At 43.2% G+C, this 16,992-nt stretch overlaps 1 protein-coding gene across 7 annotated transcripts in view; it reads left to right on the top strand.

The window, feature by feature from the left end:
• The window catches only part of NRF1 (nuclear respiratory factor 1), an 840,475-nt gene that overhangs the window by 285,636 nt on the left and 537,847 nt on the right, over positions 1 to 16,992 (top strand). For all 7 annotated transcript variants that reach the window (XM_044088840.1, XM_044088845.1, XM_044088844.1 and 4 more), the window contains exon 5: positions 5,264 to 5,404. In XM_044088840.1, coding sequence (XP_043944775.1) covers positions 5,264 to 5,404 — 141 coding nt within the window. The remainder of the gene's footprint in view (positions 1 to 5,263; positions 5,405 to 16,992) is intronic.

Below are 16,992 nucleotides of genomic sequence, written 5' to 3' on the forward strand. Positions count from 1 at the left end.
AGGGCACGTGGCCCAAGGAGCAAATGCATCTTCACATCAATCAAAAAGAGATGCTAGCTGTACAGAATGCCCTGACAGCCTTCAAGGACCTAATACATCCAGGACAACTACTAATAAAGACGGACAATACCACAGTTATGTGGTACATAAGCAAGGGGGCACACATTCCTACCCCCTATGCAGACAAGCCATGACTTTGTGGAACACAGCACTGGCCTACCAGGTACATCTGCAAGCACAAATCCTGCCAGGAACAAAAAATACACTGGCAGACGAACTAAACAGAAATCACATGGATCCTCACGTGTTCAACATAACAAGAAAATGGGGACGCCCAGACCTAGATCTTTTTGCCTCCCCTCATAATTGCCAAATACAGAAATTTTGTACAAGGACTTATCACTCTCAAGCATGGAAAGTGGATGTTCTATCATTCAGCTGGAAAAACCTGACTGTCTGTGCCTTCCCTCCAATGCCTCTTCTCACCAAGGTACTTCTAAAAGTCAGACAAGAGAGGCCAAAAATGATACTGATTGCACCAGACTGGCCACGCCAGCACTGGTACCCATTCCTAAAAACTTTGTCCCAAGGTCCACCTTGGCCTCTACCTCAAATCCCTCATCTTCTGACACAGCAAAACAATCAGATTCTGCACAGTCAACGAAGAACCTTAAACCAGATAATGTAGCCACTCAGACTGCACCTCTCTCTAAAGCTGTTATGGATGTAATTTTGGAAGCCAGGAAGCCCAGCACTAGGAAATCTTATGCAGAAAAATGGAAGAGATTCTGTGCTTGGAACCAGGCACAAGGGCTTGACCCACTGGTCCCTAATATACCTCAGATTTTGCAATACCTGACTGAGTTGTTGGACAAAGGCCTATCTTTTTCATTTATTAAAATCCATGCCTCTGCCATTTCAGCTTATTACAATACGGATCCTCCTATTTTTTTCACATCCTCTACTACGACAGTACCTCAGAGGGGCAAAGAATATAAGACCCCCTAGGAGAGCACCAGTACCTACTTGGGACCTCAACTTTGTTTTAGAAAAACTAACACTGCCTCCATTTGAACCAGCCAGCACAGCTGATCTAAAATTCTTGTCATGGAAAACTGCTCTGCTCCTAGCAATAACTTCAGCGAGAAGAGTCTCAGAGTTACAGGCATAGATCGCTGTGGAACCTCATGGAAAACTGCTCTGCTCCTAGCAATAACTTCAGCGAGAAGAGTCTCAGAGTTACAGGCATTGATGGCAGTGGAACCTCATGGAACACTGCTCTGCTCCTAGCAGTAACTTCAGCGAGAAGAGTCTCAGTGTTACAGGCATTGATGGCTGTGGAACTTTTCCTCATTTTTCATCAGGACAGGGTTTCTCTTAGGACAAACCCAACGTTCATGCCAAAAGTGGTATCCAATGTGGCCTTAAACCAAACCATTCATTTACCTACTTTCTACCCAAATCCCCAGAATAAAGAGGAAGACTTTTGCACGCTTTGGATATACACAGGCAGCTACGATTTTACTTGCACAAAACAAAAGCTTTCAGAAAAACTGAGCAACTGTTTGTAGTTTATGCTGCAGGATCATAAGGAAAGCCTATTACAAAGCAGACAATCTCCAAATGGATAGGACATTGTATCCGCTTCTGTTATGCACAATATGGCAAATCTGTGCCTAAGGGCATTAGGCCTCATTCTACCAGAGCAGCAGCCACTTCAGCAGCTTTCCTCAGAGGGGTACCAACCAAAGACATATTAGAAGCTGCAACCTGGAGCTCAGTGCACACTTTTGCCAAGCACTACCACCTACCTCTCTACTCCGAATCCAGAGCAGGCTTTGCCACTGCAGTTCTGCAGGGCTTGTTAGCCTCGCTAAATCCAATCTAGACCCAGCCACCAAACCTCAACTTTCGGATTCTACCCAAGTGTAATTACTGCAACAGTGAAACACGATGAACATAGTACAGTCGTGTACCTACCATAAATGTAGATGTTCGAGTGTATTCACTTTTGCAGTCCAGGTTACCCACCCTCCATCCCCCTCTTTGCTGGGACTATTTTGTACTTCTCAACTCTATACAACCTATGTGGTGTATTTGCTTGTAGATGAAGGAAATGTTTATAGTAATATATGCATGGTTGTTTGGCATATTTTTATCTTTTCAACCTTCCTATCTGGGGGCACCTGACATTTGGGGCAAGAAAAACTGAAGAAAATGGCGTCGGTTGCAACTTTTATACTGTGGTGCACTGACGTCAGGGAAGAGGCGACAGCAACCGACGCCGGACCAAGACTTTGGAACTCGGGCCGACTGCGGGTTGCCTGCCAACAGGATAACCCCAAGTGTAATGACTGCAACAGTGAATAACATCTACATTTATGGTAGGTACACAACTGTACTTTCTACTCTCTTCGTATGTAGCTGGATTGCTGATACTATGAACCTGTTGCCAACCATTCCGTATTGCAATATTACTAGCTTATATATATATATTTTTTTTTAATGTAACACAGGCAATTTATTCTTCAAGGGCAACAGGCACTTTATTTGTAGATGAAACAATAAAATATAAAATTGTTTGCTAGCAGCAACCTCTTTATTAGTTCCAGATCTCTCTCTAATGTGGAATTGTTTAGATAAGTTTTGCATTTTCTTTGAATGTGAGTTTTAGTGCTGTTTCAATGAATGTGAACTTCAAGGGCAGTGAAGTTTTAATGCTAAGTCTGTTTTCATTGTGAGACTGCATTGGTTTGTTTAGCAGATGTCCATTAGTGTTTGTGCTATAAAATATAAAATAAAAGTTTCAAATGAAATCCAAATAATCACTGTAGAAGTAAAGCAGTACACACTTTACAGTGTTTACGGTAAGTGGGGCAAAATAGCAAAGTAATGGGACATTGGAATGGCTGCAGGGGGACTCTTGGAGATTGGGGCCATATTTTGGTTGTCTGTTCAGTTTGCGTTTGAAAGCTGATATCCCACAATTCCATTGGAGTGGGTGGGGTTACATAATTATGTGTGCAAATTTTATGTTAATCAGCATACTGATTTGTACCTATTTTTCATGGGCCTTTGGTCCAGATTTTTGATGTTTCCAGGTTGAGAGGTATGATCCTTTCTGCCCAAGGTTGTCGCTGAGACTAATATTAATCAGACTGTATAGTTACCAGTCTTTTTCCCACATTTTTCAAACCAGGGAGAATATGCTCTCCATTTACTTGACATGCACAGACAGCTACGTTTTTATCTTCACAGGACTAAAGTTTTTAGAAAATCAAACAAACTTTTTGTGGTGTTTTCTTTTCTCCATCTAGGCAATCCAGTTTCTAAAGATACCTTGGCTAAATGGCTTAGAGACTGCATCACATGCATTTATCATTCTAAAGGACTGCAGCTCCCAAAACAGTTCAAGCACAATTCTGCAAGAGCAGTAGCTACATCTGCAGTCTTTCATGCCAGAGCTTCTTTAGATGACATTTGTGTAGCAGCCACTTGGTCTTCTCATCATACTTTTATCACTCATTATAAATTGGATCAGGTGTCAAGGGAACAAACATCCTTTGGCTCTTTGGTGCTAAGGAATATTCTTCCGTGAAACCTCCCGAGGCTAAAGTAGCTGGGGACTCTGTCCCTCTGTCAAGGATTGCGTGAAGATTGACAACATCTGTGTTGTCGATCTTCACCAATCCTTCTCATCCCCACCCTCCTTTCCCCCATCCTGAGACTCTTAGTAGACCGAATTTAGTGCTTGGCTAATTTCCCTTTAAGGACTCATATTTAGCCTCTGTTAATCTCACTGTCATGTATCCATGACCTTTCATGTCTGACTGCCACTCCTTCGCAAACTCCATCTGAGGTAATCTCTGAGAGGAGCATCATGAGTAGAGCCTGGCTCGAGAGTTTGGAGAGTGTGAGCTGAAGTAAACAGCTGTCTCAGTTCTGTGGTTCGGAACCAAACCCACTGTTAAGGATTGGTGAAGAGCGACAACACAGATGAAACATTATGGTAAGACATAACTTTTTTTTTTATTTTGTTAATATTATGTTTGGGAATTGGTGCACCCTATTGCTTGAAACATGTTTGGTGCTAGACACATGCTATTATCCGTTAAAATGACTTGTCAAAGGGCCCATGAAACTGAGGAATTGGCATTCCTAATCTGTATGTAAAAATGAAATAATGAGTGGCAGACATACACACTGTGCATTTCTATGTTTAACATTGCATATTCAAATGTCAGAAATCCCAATGGAAATTGTTATTTTGTTATTATGTACTTCTTTTCATAGGTGCATTCCCACTAGAACAGCTTATTCTGTGATTATCCATTGTTTTTTATGGATTTAAATGTTTAACTAGCTTTTCAGCTTTTGGTAATGCTGGAAGAGTAAGCGCACAGCAGGGGAATCACTGAATAGTGAGAAATGTATGGAGTGTAGTCATATTTCAACATTGTACACAACAAGCTGATATAACCTCAATAAGGAAAACAAGCTGATGTCAGTTTGTTGAATTGTTAAGGCCTGTTAATCTTCAGATGTATAGCAGTGCTAATACTTTAGACACCATCCAAGCTCATCATTTAACAGGATGTAGCCCAGGCCACCCTCCCAACCCAGCCTGTTAAAAGAAAAAAAAAAAGACTCTTCCTTCAGGTAGGCAGATTTGTGGCTGTTGTTTAAATCAGTAATGCCATTGATGCTTGTGTTTTTTTTTTTTTTCAGAAAGTCACATTTGAAGCTCAAGTTTTTGTTGCGTACATGGGCACAAATGCCCTTCAGACCATCCATCTACTGAAACCTTGCCATTTAAATTTTCGGGTTCAGATATAGAATTAGGAGTGCTGATGAAGCAACATTTGCTGAAAGGACTTGGTTGTAATTGGAGTCTGTATTAGAATGTGATCTCAGATGTATAATTAGATCAAGCCAAAAATCAAAAATGTCGGCTTTTTCCTTTCTTGTTTCTAAAATGTCGGCTTTCTCATTTTGTTTCTAAATGGAGAACACTTTCATGGTTATTTTTTCCCATAAATGGAATGCATTGCCTTGAATTTCATCATCCACTGTTGTGGTTGTTTTTTATCGTCTCTTAAGCTGTTGCATGTTGTAAGGAGGGAGTTGAGGTAGTGAGAAATATTAGCAGATGTGTTGCTGTGAATGCCTGTTTCTAGCATCTTGGGAAATGCTGGGTTACCTAGCATGCCCTTACTGCAGTCATTCTTGTTTACCTAGAAATGCTTTGTTTCTTTTCCCTCAGGTGCGAAAGTATAAGAGTATGATCCTTGAGGACCTTGAATCTGCCCTAGCTGAACACGCACCTGCACCTCAGGAGGTTAATTCTGAGTTACCACCTCTAACAATCGACGGAATTCCAGTCTCTGTGGATAAGATGACACAGGTGAGCAGAAGAACTCTTTAGGAGTGAATGGAAAATTGAGAGGCATCAGTTGTGTTATCTTTGAATGATGAATTTGCATTTTAAATGTGAGTTTTGCTCTTTTTAGAAGCACTGTACCCAGATATGTGATCTTGGTCTGTCATTCTTCAGCATGTAGTAATTTTAACAGGTTGTTTTGCTCAGGTATATGCGTTTCATGCTTTACATAGTATTCTGTGACATTTCTAAGTCTTTGCAGAAGTTTTGGGTGGCTGTGCACATACTGCCTCTTTTAAATTACGTAATTTTTGTTTTTAAGTTGTAACATTTGTTTGAAGATGGGTGTGTTCTGTAACTTCTTTGTGCATTAAGTTGCAGTTGAGGTGTGGCTAATAAATGAAATTAGTTCACACTAGTAGAATACAAAGAAAAATGGGTGTCTGCAGCCTGGGGGGAATCAGTCTTGTTCATTTATATCATTTCATTTTCAGTGCATTGTGGCACTGAGCTCTGATTTTATAATGGAAAGAAAGTATGAAGTAATTCTGCTCAGGTTTCATGGACCATAACCAGAAAGTGTGTTGTAATGAAATGCATGATTTAGGAATAGACTGATTATTTTTTGTGTTTGTATTGTCGACATTCTCCATGTGTTGTGCTCATCTTTCTCCAAAACCTAAGAAACTCTGGACCCGTTCAAGTTACATTCTGGAGACAAGTATGGAACTAATCCATTCATAAAGGACGAGAGTTGGGGATCAGAGCCAGTCTGCCAGACGTAGCAGTTTCATTTGTAAATTCTTCAGTTAAAATTCATTGTGAAGGTCTGCTTCAGTCAATGCAAAGTTTATTACAACTTGAGACATCATAGGGGTGGTGAGATCAAAAATTCCACCAGTAATATAATTTGTTTTCTGTTTACTAGCATGTTGCTAGTAGTTTTCTTGCAAATAGCATCTCTGTGCCTTTTGGATAAGACCAAGTGCAGGGCATGCTTTTCCAGATTCTCCAGCAGAGGGCAGACTTGTCTTGTATCAGAATCAGAGTGAGGCCACTGTAGCTTGTATCTTTAGAATGGCTTTCATTTTGTCAACCAAGTGTAGCAGAAACATGTTGGATTTGGTTTGCTGAAATGTATTAGTGAATGTCATAATTCTAATCTCAGAAGTACACCCTTGACAGAACTCATAAATCATCATTGTTTCTACATTGTTAATTTAGTTAAGTTGCTTTCTAAGGTTTCCTAGCACTGTTATTTTATCCAATTATAGAATAAGATGCATTTCTGTGCTGTTACAAGAGGTTATACATTAAGTTACTTTTTTAAAAGTAATCTGTGTTGTTCCAAGGATGCTTTTCTGGGTGAATGAATACAGGTGTCCATGTCCTACAACCTGCAAAGGAGATCCTTTAGTAGCACTTGTTTAACAAGGTAATATATTTTCTAAAACAATTGTTCAGGATGCCCCTGTAGAAGGCAGTAGTGAGTTGCAGGTTGTTTTTGTGTGATACACTTTTTCTAATGGACTGTTTTCTGTCTGATTAACAGAAGCTGTTTGTGTTATCTCGGCCTATGTGCCTTATGAGAAATGCTGTTAGCCCTTTCTGTTCTGCATACTTTTGTTCCCCTCTCTTAAGAACAAGATGATAGTATATGATACCACTGCAGCCGCTGGAGCAAAATGGCTACACGGGTCCAAGTTTGCAAGTTTGTTTGTTTTCCCATGCTTGGTAGTAGGATTCTGCTATAGATTGCCCAGAAATATATAGAATTAAGAAAGTCATAAACAAACGCAAGCAGCTTCAGTGTTTGAATGAAATTGGAATGTTGGTTGGATACCTGGTTGAAGGGAGGGGAGGCAAAGAATAGTGAATTGGTACGTGATAATCAGTCAAAAGTCCCTCGCTTTCTTATGTCATTTTGTTTTTTAGGTTTTCTTGCTGTTGCCAGTTTGTCACTTTATTTTTCATCCAGGTGTTTATATATAACTTTGTAGTGTGTGGAGGTCTGTAATTACACTCCTAAATTGTAGTAAAAAGATAAATTTGTTAAGGACATCCCTAATGTGAGACCTCATCATAACAGTGCTTAGGGATGTTTAACCAAAGTTAGTCAAGGACACCTAAGCATTAAGATCTAGTCTTATGCTAGGAGCTAACAGTGTCCAGTGGCAAAGAATACTGATAGAAGGTACAACAGCGTTTAAAAATGCCTTGCTCTTGCCACACCTGTAAATAAAAATTGTGGGTGAACGACTTATCCACAACACCTTTTAAAGCCACTAGTTCTAGAGAGGGGGAGTATTTTGTTTTTGTCAGCTGTCTTCATAGTGTTCCTACAGTTTTTTTTTTCTGTAAGTGGTAGCACATGGAACAGATAAAGCTTCATACACCACAGAGAATTATGACTGACTCTCTGATCATAACAAGGGTTGTTCTCAACATGGATGCTAAGAGTCACATTTCAAACCTCACTCATGAGGTGGAAAGCTGGTCAAGATTGGACACCCTGTCATAATCCTCAGTATTGCACAGACCCTGAACGGATATATAGCTCATGCATTTGTACATAATGACCGTATACTGGAGTATTGGCTCATTCAGCTGTAGCTTTTGTATATAGTGTAAATGTACTGAAACCGTAGCTCTCAGTTCTCTAGATTTTTGCAGAATACCTTTATTTTTGACTCCTAATTTTCCTCTGTTCCTCATAAAATTTGTGGATGTTCATCGTGCATACAGCTGCAGTAATCACAGATGGGTTTTCAGCCGTCAGGCGGTCCCTCGGTCGGCCGAATTCCAAAGTCTTGGTCCGGCGTCGGTTGTTGTCGCTTACTCTTCTGACGTCAGGAAGGCCAGAGTATATAAGACACAGCCGACGCCATGATGTCCTTCATGGATGCATCTGCAGTCATAACAACTGGGTTGTCCTGTCGTCAGGCAGCCCTTCGGTCGGCCGGATTCCAAAGTCCGGGTCCGGCTTCGGCTGATGTCGCACTTCACCCGACGTCATCTCTGTTGGTCTTCGGGTATAAAGGCATCAGCCGATGCCATTTTCCTCAGTCTTTCTTGCCGCGTGGCGCCCGAAGCAGAAGCTGTTCGCAAGTGCCGGTCGGTCAGATCCAGAGATAACTACTTCCGAATACTACTTCGAAGACTTCTAAAAGCTAAGTACCCCGTTGGGGACTCTTTCTTGCCTCAGCCGATGTCAGAAAAAGTCAATAACTGTTTAACTTGTGGGAAACAAATACCTCATAAAGATTTCCACTCTTACTGTTTGCCTTGTTTAGGCCCAGACCACGTCGTAGCAGCCTGTTCGGCCTGTGCTCATTCAACCGACGAACGCTTAGGCGTCGGTCGGAGTTTGCTGAACAGTTTTTCGCTCAGATTTTGCGTACATTATGCCGCCGGATCCTCCGACTACCCAGATTGTTAAAAACGCAAAGAAAAAGACCGACACTCACGGTCCGCGGTTTCGACCGAAACCATGGTTAAGCAAACCGCGAGTGTCTCGGTTTCGGCCGAAACCGAGAAAACTGATCAAAGCACAGCTGAATCAATGACTACTACTGAGGCTCCTGCTACCTTACTTAAAACGGCCTCAGAAATCTTACCTACAGTGGTTACTAGTGACTTATCAGACACCATCCCTTTGGATGTCTCTACCCCAGCACGTGGTGCTGCTAGGCCTCCTGCAGCCATGTCTATTAAGGCCTTTGCCAGGGCTAAAGCAGCCAAATCTACTAAATCAGTGCCTGTTAAGCCCCACTCTACTAGGCCCACTTCTAGTTCACAAATGCTTACTCTGGCAGAGGATTTAATATCCTTAATTAGGGGATCTCAATCTCACCCAGACAGGGCCTCTCAGCCCCCAGAAAAGAGACCTAGAGCAGAGACTCGAGCCTGTGTCCTCTGATGATTCCGCGGAGGACTCTGATATTACAGACCAGCCAGAGGCTCATTTCTCCAATTATGAAGACTCAGATGCTGAAGAATCCATTCCAGCTGCTTCTCCACCAGAAGAATTCTCCTTTGGGGAAACCTTACATGCCATGCGAGAACAATTCCAATGGCAGGAACAGGATTTCTCAGATTCTAGAAAAGACTTAGGACTTTTCTGCACCTTCCACAACACAGGCCTTTAGCTATACCTCCTGTCCTCTGTTGTGGACGATGCATTTAATGATGTCTGCACTGCACCAGATTCCTTACCTCCAGCCCCTGTCAAACCAGACAGATTTTACAGGGTTCCAGACACTCATCACCACTTATACAAGGCCCCACTTGCAGACCCGAAACCATATCCCAGGGGCCTAAGGCAGCAGCCTCGACCACAGCAAAACCCTATTCCTTCTCAAAGGGAAGCCAGGTCTTTAGACAGATGGGGCAAAAGGTTTACACCTCCGCTACTCTCTCAGCTAGAGCTTTAAATTGTCAGTTTCACATGATACAATACCAAGAGTTTATGCTTGATCAGTTAACTAAAAAGCTATCCTCTGATGACTCTATAGATAAGAAATATATATTAGAAATGGTAAATAACATACAACAGGTTAGTAACCATTCCTTAAAATGTGGCTATGATGCACTGGAGGCTTCATTTAGATCAGCCATGACTGGCACAGTGATAAGAAGACATGCATGGCTGAAGGAACAGGTCTTACCGGATCATGTTAAAGCTAAGTTATTAGATGCACCTATGGATAAGGCCAGTTTGTTTGGTACACCTGCCCAGCAGGTAATGAAGAAAATGGAAGAAAAGGCAAAATCTGTACAAACGGTTAAAGATTTCTTGCAGGTTCAACCCCAAGGTTTAGCAGGAACTGGCCTGCCAAAATTGGTCCTTTCCTGACTCCACAAGATCCCAAAGGGGCAGGAATAGACGTCCCAGAGGCAGAAATCAATCCAGAGGGGGTGCCTACAGAGGACGACAGTGGCAAGGTAATAACAGAGGCACAGACACAGCCACTGCCACTACAACAGCACAGTGACTTGATTCTAACTCCGCCTACCAGGGAACAAATAGCAGCACCATTAGGCGGAAAATTAACTTTATTTTCAAAAAACTGGCACTATATCACAAAAGGCAAGTGGATTCTGCAAACCATAGACCAAGGATACCGGTTCCACTTCCACACTTTACCAGTCAAAAGAGGAATGCCAAACCTGCCTCCAAATCAAAAAAACAGAAGCTCTACAGCAGATAATGCAACTAACAAAGATGAGAGCTGTGGAAAAAGTGCCAATAACAGAACAAGGCAAAGGATTCTACTCCAGACTATTCCTAGTTCCAAGAAGGGAAAAAAGCTGGAGATCTATTCTCGACCTGTCCATCTTAAATACATACATCATTGTCCCAAAATTCAAAATGCTGACCCTCCAGCAACTTCTTCCCATGCTGGGCAAGGAGTGCTGGCTGGTAACTCTAGATCTCAAGGAGGCATACCTGCACGTCCCCATACGACCAATTTGCAGAAGATACCTCAGATTTCTTGCAGGATCAGAGCACTATCAATTCTCAGCATTGCCCTTTGGCTTATCTACTGCGCCCAGAGTATTCACAAAATGCCTGGCATCAGTAATCGCCCACTGCAGACTACAGGGAATCCAAATTTATCCATACCTGGACGACTGTCTGCTACAGGGGACAACAAAAGCAAGCTGACAACAGATTTACAAAGGGTCATTTACTTGCTACAAGCACTGGGATACACAGTCAATTTACAAAAGTCAAGGCTGATACCATCCCAAACAAGGACATTCTTGGGCTGAATTGCACACAGTAAATCAAATGGCATTCCTAACTGCAGAAAAACTAAAAGAACTCCCTCTTTACTTCTTGGCACTAACAAAACAGAACAAGCTAACAGCAAGAAAAGTTCTACAGGCCTTGGGCTTCATGGCATCCTGCATAATCTTGGTTCCACATGCCAGACTACACATGAGAAAACTACAGTGGTACCTAAAGAATTTATGGTCCCAACACAGGCACAGCCTAGAAGCAGAAATTCCTCTAATCCCATGCCTAAAACAGGAGTTCCTATGGTGGGCTCAAGCATGCCAGTCAAATCCAGGCCTACCCTTTCACAACTATCAAGCAAGCCAAACCATCACAACAGACGCCTCAGACCTAGGATGGGGGGCTCGCATGCTGGACAAATGCGTACAAGGATTGTGGACACAGGACCAGCTCCATTTGCACATCAACCTAAAAGAAATGCTGGCAGTAAAGCTGGCAATCCAAAAATTCAGACCGTTCCTCAAAGCAGGACATTTGATGATAAGGACAGACAACACCACAGTCATGTGGTACATCAACAAACAGGGAGGCACTCATTCATACCCCCTATGCAGAATGACTTTGGACCTTTGGAACCTGGCGCTCAGCTACAACATCCAGTTACAGTCAATATTCGTACCAGGAAAGGAGAATACTCTAGCAGACATGTTAAGCAGAACCACTTCGGATGCTCACGAATGGATGCTACACCCGGACATCTTCAAGGCCATCTCAAAGAAATGGGGAATGCCACAGATAGATCTATTCGCTTCCCCTCTCAATCACCAGCTCAAAAAATTCTGCACAAGGACGTTCCACCCACTTGCATGGAAAGTGGACTCGCTCTCCTTCAGCTGGAAAGGTCTGACAGCATATGCATTCCCACCTCTTCCCTTGATACACAAGGTATTACTAAAAATCAAGGAGGAACGCCCAAGGATAACCCTGATAGCTCCAAACTGGCCAAGACAACACTGGTACCCATTGCTGAGGAGCATGTCTCGGGACAAAATATGGCCAATACCCCTGATGCCTTTGATGTTAACCCAGAACAACTACAGCATCATGCATCCAAACCTAAAAACTTTGCAACTGACTGCATGGAACATCACATAGCAGCAACTAATCCAGAGCTTTCCCAAAGGGTTAAAGACATTATACTTGAAGCCCGCAGACCTTCAACAAGAAGGAACTATGCAGGAAAATGGAAAAGGTTTGTCATTTGGAGTGCTGAAAGAGGAAAAGATGTGTCCAATATAGACATTGCTAACATTCTGGAGTATTTGGCAGAGCTTCTACATACAGGCCTGTCCTATTCCTCCATCAAGATACATGCATCAGCTATTTCAGCAGAATACAGCTTTGATCCACCTGTCTTTTCACATCCTTTACTCAGGCAGTTCCTCAGAGGGATCAAGAATGTAAAACCTCCTAGGAAACCACCATTGCCAGCTTGGGATTTGAACTTTGTGCTGGAAAAGTTGACACTGCACCTTTGAACCAGCAGCAACAGCAGACCTGCAGCATCTGTCGTGGAAAACTGCTTTCCTACTGGCAATAACCTCAGCAAGAAGGGTTTCTGAACTTCAGGCCCTAATGGCAGTACAACCCTTCCTAATCTTCCACCAAGATAGAGTGTCCATGAGGACTAATCCTACATTTATGCCTAAGGTGGTATCCAGAGTGTCTTTAAACCAGGCAATCCACCTACCTACCTTCTTCCCAAACCCACAAAACAGAGGGGAAAGAATGCTGCATACCTTGGATGTACATAGACAGCTACGCTACTACCTGGACAGAACAAAAGTAACAGAAAAACTGACCAGCTGTTTGTAGCCTATGCAACAGGAAGGGAAGGAAAAGCGATTTCCAAACAGACAATCTCCAAATGGATAGGAAATTGCATACGATTCTGTTACTCATTTCATGGAAAACCAATTCCACAGAACATAAGGCCTCATTCTACAAGGGCAACAGCCACTACCACAGCCTTCTTACGAGGAGTGGCAACCAAGGACATTATTGAGGCGGCTACTTGGACCTCCGTGCATACATTTGCCAAGCATTATAATTTACCTCTGTATTCCAGATCCCGAGCAGGGTTTGCCACTGCTGTACTGCAAGGGATCCTAACCACACCATAATCTATTCTTCCTCCTCCCCTAGTTGGCTATGGTATTCTACCCAGTTGTTATGACTGCAGATGCATCCATGAAGGACATAGTACAGTTTTGTACCTACCATAAATGTAGATGTCCGAACTGGATAGCATCTGCAGTCAGGATTACCCTCCTTCCCCTCTGTGGTACTCCTAGGGTATTTGCCCTCCTAATAGCTAGCTGGCGGGGAGTCTCTTATGGTGTATTTGTTTGTATATATGTACATACATGCTTATTTTTTGTGTTTGCCTTCTATCTTTTTGGAAACATTGGCATTTACCCAAAATTTAGCCTTCCAAGAGGGCAACTGGCATCTGGGGCAAGAAACACTGAGGAAAATGGCGTCGGCTGATGCCTTTATACCCGAAGACCAACAGAGATGACGTCGGGTGAAGTGCGACATCAGCCGAAGCCGGACCCGGACTTTGGAATCCGGCCGACCGAAGGGCTGCCTGACGACAGGACAACCCAGTTGTTATGACTGCAGATGCTATCCAGTTCGGACATCTACATTTATGGTAGGTACAAAACTGTACTTTCTTCAGTCTTTTTTGCTGCGCGGTACCCGAAGCAGAAGCAGTTCGCAAGTGCCGGTCGGCCAGCTCCTGATTTACGAAAATATTTGGAACCGAAGTCTTCATTAAAGCTAAGTACCCCGTTGGGGAAACTTTTCTTGCCTCAGACCGATGTCAGAAAAAGTTAATAATTGTATTTCTTGTGGGAAGCAAATACCGCATAAGGATTTCCATTCCCTTTGCATACCTTGTTTGGGCCCAGACCACGACGCCTCGGGCTGTCGCTTTTGCGCTACCTTCAATAAACGCACTATCAAGCGTCGGGTGGAGTTCGCCCAACACTTTTTTGGTAGAGCTTTTGACTATAAAATGTCATTGGACTCTCCGACTACCGTTTTATCCAAAAAACGCAAGGAAAAGGACCGACACGTGAGGCCCGCGGTCTCCACCGACACCACGCCGAAACAGGCTACACGTGGTCCGGTTCTCAGCGAGACGCCTTTGCAGTCCCTGACTACTGACTACACTCCTTTGGCGGTGTCTTCTGTACCCGAGACCGCTGGGTCATCGGCCCTTTCCCAGACTACAACCGAAGCCCTGGCTTATGTCGAGCCTACTAATGTGGACAGATCCACCTCCACCCATGGTGTATTTAGGCCTTCATCTTCTTTTTCTATTAAGGCCTTTACTAAATCCAAAGCAGCCAGGCATCACACTAGGCCTGCTGCTCAAGGCCCATCTCCTGGACCCATGCCCAAGAAACAGATGCTTAAAATGGCTGAGGATCTTATAACTCTCATCAGAGGTTCTCAGCCCCCTCCTGACAAGAGACCCAGAGTGGAGGAAGAATCCCCCTCTTCTGATCAGGGATCCATTTTATCAGAGCATTCTGATGCAGAGGAACACTCTTACTCCCCTTTTGAGGATTCAGATGCAGAACAGTCCATTCCTTCTGTATCCCCCCCTGAGGATTTTTCTTTTGGGGAAACCTTGCACACCTTGAGGGAACACTTCCATTGGGAAGGCCAAGACTTTTCAGATTCCAAGAAAAGACTTGGGGAATTTCTTTGGTTACCTCAGCACAGACCTCTGGCTATACCCCTGTTTTGGAGGTACTGGATGATGTCTATTCGGAGGCTTGTCTTAATCCTGATTCTCTGCCTCCTGCACCAGTAAAGCCTGATAGATATTACAGAGTACCCAGTTCTCACCAATTTCTTTACAAAGGCCATAATGCTGACCCTGAAACCATTTCACAAGGCCCTAAGGGATTAAAGGCCTCCACTGCCAAGAATCCACTTCCTGCAGAAAGGGAATCTAGATCTCTAGAAAGGTGGGGTAAGAAGGTATATACCTCGGCCACCCTAGCCATGAGGGCCTTAAACTGCCAGTTTCACATGATTAAATATCAACAGTTCCTGTTATCACAATTAAAAAACAAAATGTCTCAACCTGAACAACCAGATTTAAAAGAGTTACAGGATATGATGCATAGTGCGGAACAAGTGGGTAAACACACCTTACAATGTGGTTATGATGCCCTAGAGGCCTCCAGTAGAGCGGCTGCTACAGGATCAGTCATTCGCAGACATGCCTGGCTTAGGGAACAAAATTTGCCTGATCATGTGAAAGCTAAACTTCTTGATGCTCCTTTACAAAAGGATGTACGTTTTGGTACTAATGCTGAGGATATACTACGAAAAATGGAAGAAAAAGCCAAATCTATGCAAACTGTCAAAGCTTTCTTACAGGTCCAGCCACCACGATTTAGCAGAAATTGGCCTTCGAAAAACTGGTCTTTTCCAGCCACTGACAAGCCCCAAAGAGGTAGATACAGATGCACAAGGGGCAGAGGGCAGTCACAAGGATCATATAGAGGCAGACAATGGCAATCTCCAGCACCAAGAGATGGTGAAGACAGTGCACAACAATACAGGAAGCAAACCCAATGACTCCCTCATTTCCATGCTAAGCAAGTCTCAGCTGGCAGCACCTTTGGGAGGGAAACTAGCATTATTTGCAAACAATTGGCATATTGTCACAACAGACAAATGGATTCTGGACATTATAAACAGAGGCTACAAATTTCAATTTCACACTCTTCCAAAAATGAGAGGCATGCCAAACCTACCACAAAATCAAAGGGTAGAGGCACAACTGCAAATTTCAAAGCTCCTAAACTTGAGAGCTATACAAAAGGTACCTACGCACCAACAAGGTCAAGGTTTTTATTAAAGACTCTTCCTGGTACCAAGAAAAGGAACCGACTGGAGACCCATTCTGGACTTATCCATCCTAAACACATTTCTACTGCATCAAAATTCAAGATGCTCACATTACAGCAACTTCTTCCCATGCTGGGCAAGGAGTTTTGGCTGGTAACATTGGACCTCAAGGAGGCATACCTGCATGTCCCAATCGGACAAAGCTGCAGAAGATACCTCAGATTTCTTGCAGGTTCAATCCACTATCAATTCTCTGCATTGCCCTTTGGCTTATCTACTGCCCAGAGTATTCACAAAGTGCCTGGCATCAGTGATTGCCTATTGCAGACTTCAAGGGATACAAATTTACCCTTATCTGGACGACTGCCTGATCCAAGCGGACAGCAAACAAATACTACTGGAACATCTGGCATATGTGACACGGTTACTGCTTTCTCTGGGATACACCATCAACAAGGAGAAATCAAGGCTAACACCATCTCAGAAAATAACCTTCCTGGGTGCCAGCTTGGACACAAACACCCAGATGGCATACCTTACGTCAGAAAAACAAGGGCAATTATCTCAGTACTACAAAACACTAGCAAAAGTACCAGGCTTACTGCAAGGAAAATCCTGCAGGCTCTGGGATTCATGGCATCTTGCATTCTGCTAATCCCATGTGCAAAGCTGCATATGAGGAAACTTCAATGGTACCTAAAAATCTATGGTCTCAACACAGTCACAGCTTGGAAGCAATTATACCAATAATTCCATGTCTGCAAAAGGAATTTCTATGGTGGGCCCAAGCATGTCAAGTAAACACAGGCCTTCCATTCTGCAAGCCTCAAGCAAAACAAGTCATAACCACAGACGCCTCAGATTACGCCTGGGGGGCGCACATGAAGGACAGGTGCATTCAGGGCAGATGGTCCCAAAGGGAAAAGCACCT

The sequence above is a fragment of the Protopterus annectens genome, chromosome 11.part0, assembly GCF_019279795.1.
Source record: "Protopterus annectens isolate FY-2018-M chromosome 11.part0, PAN1.0, whole genome shotgun sequence".
Classification (NCBI taxonomy): Eukaryota; Metazoa; Chordata; order Ceratodontiformes; family Protopteridae; genus Protopterus; species Protopterus annectens.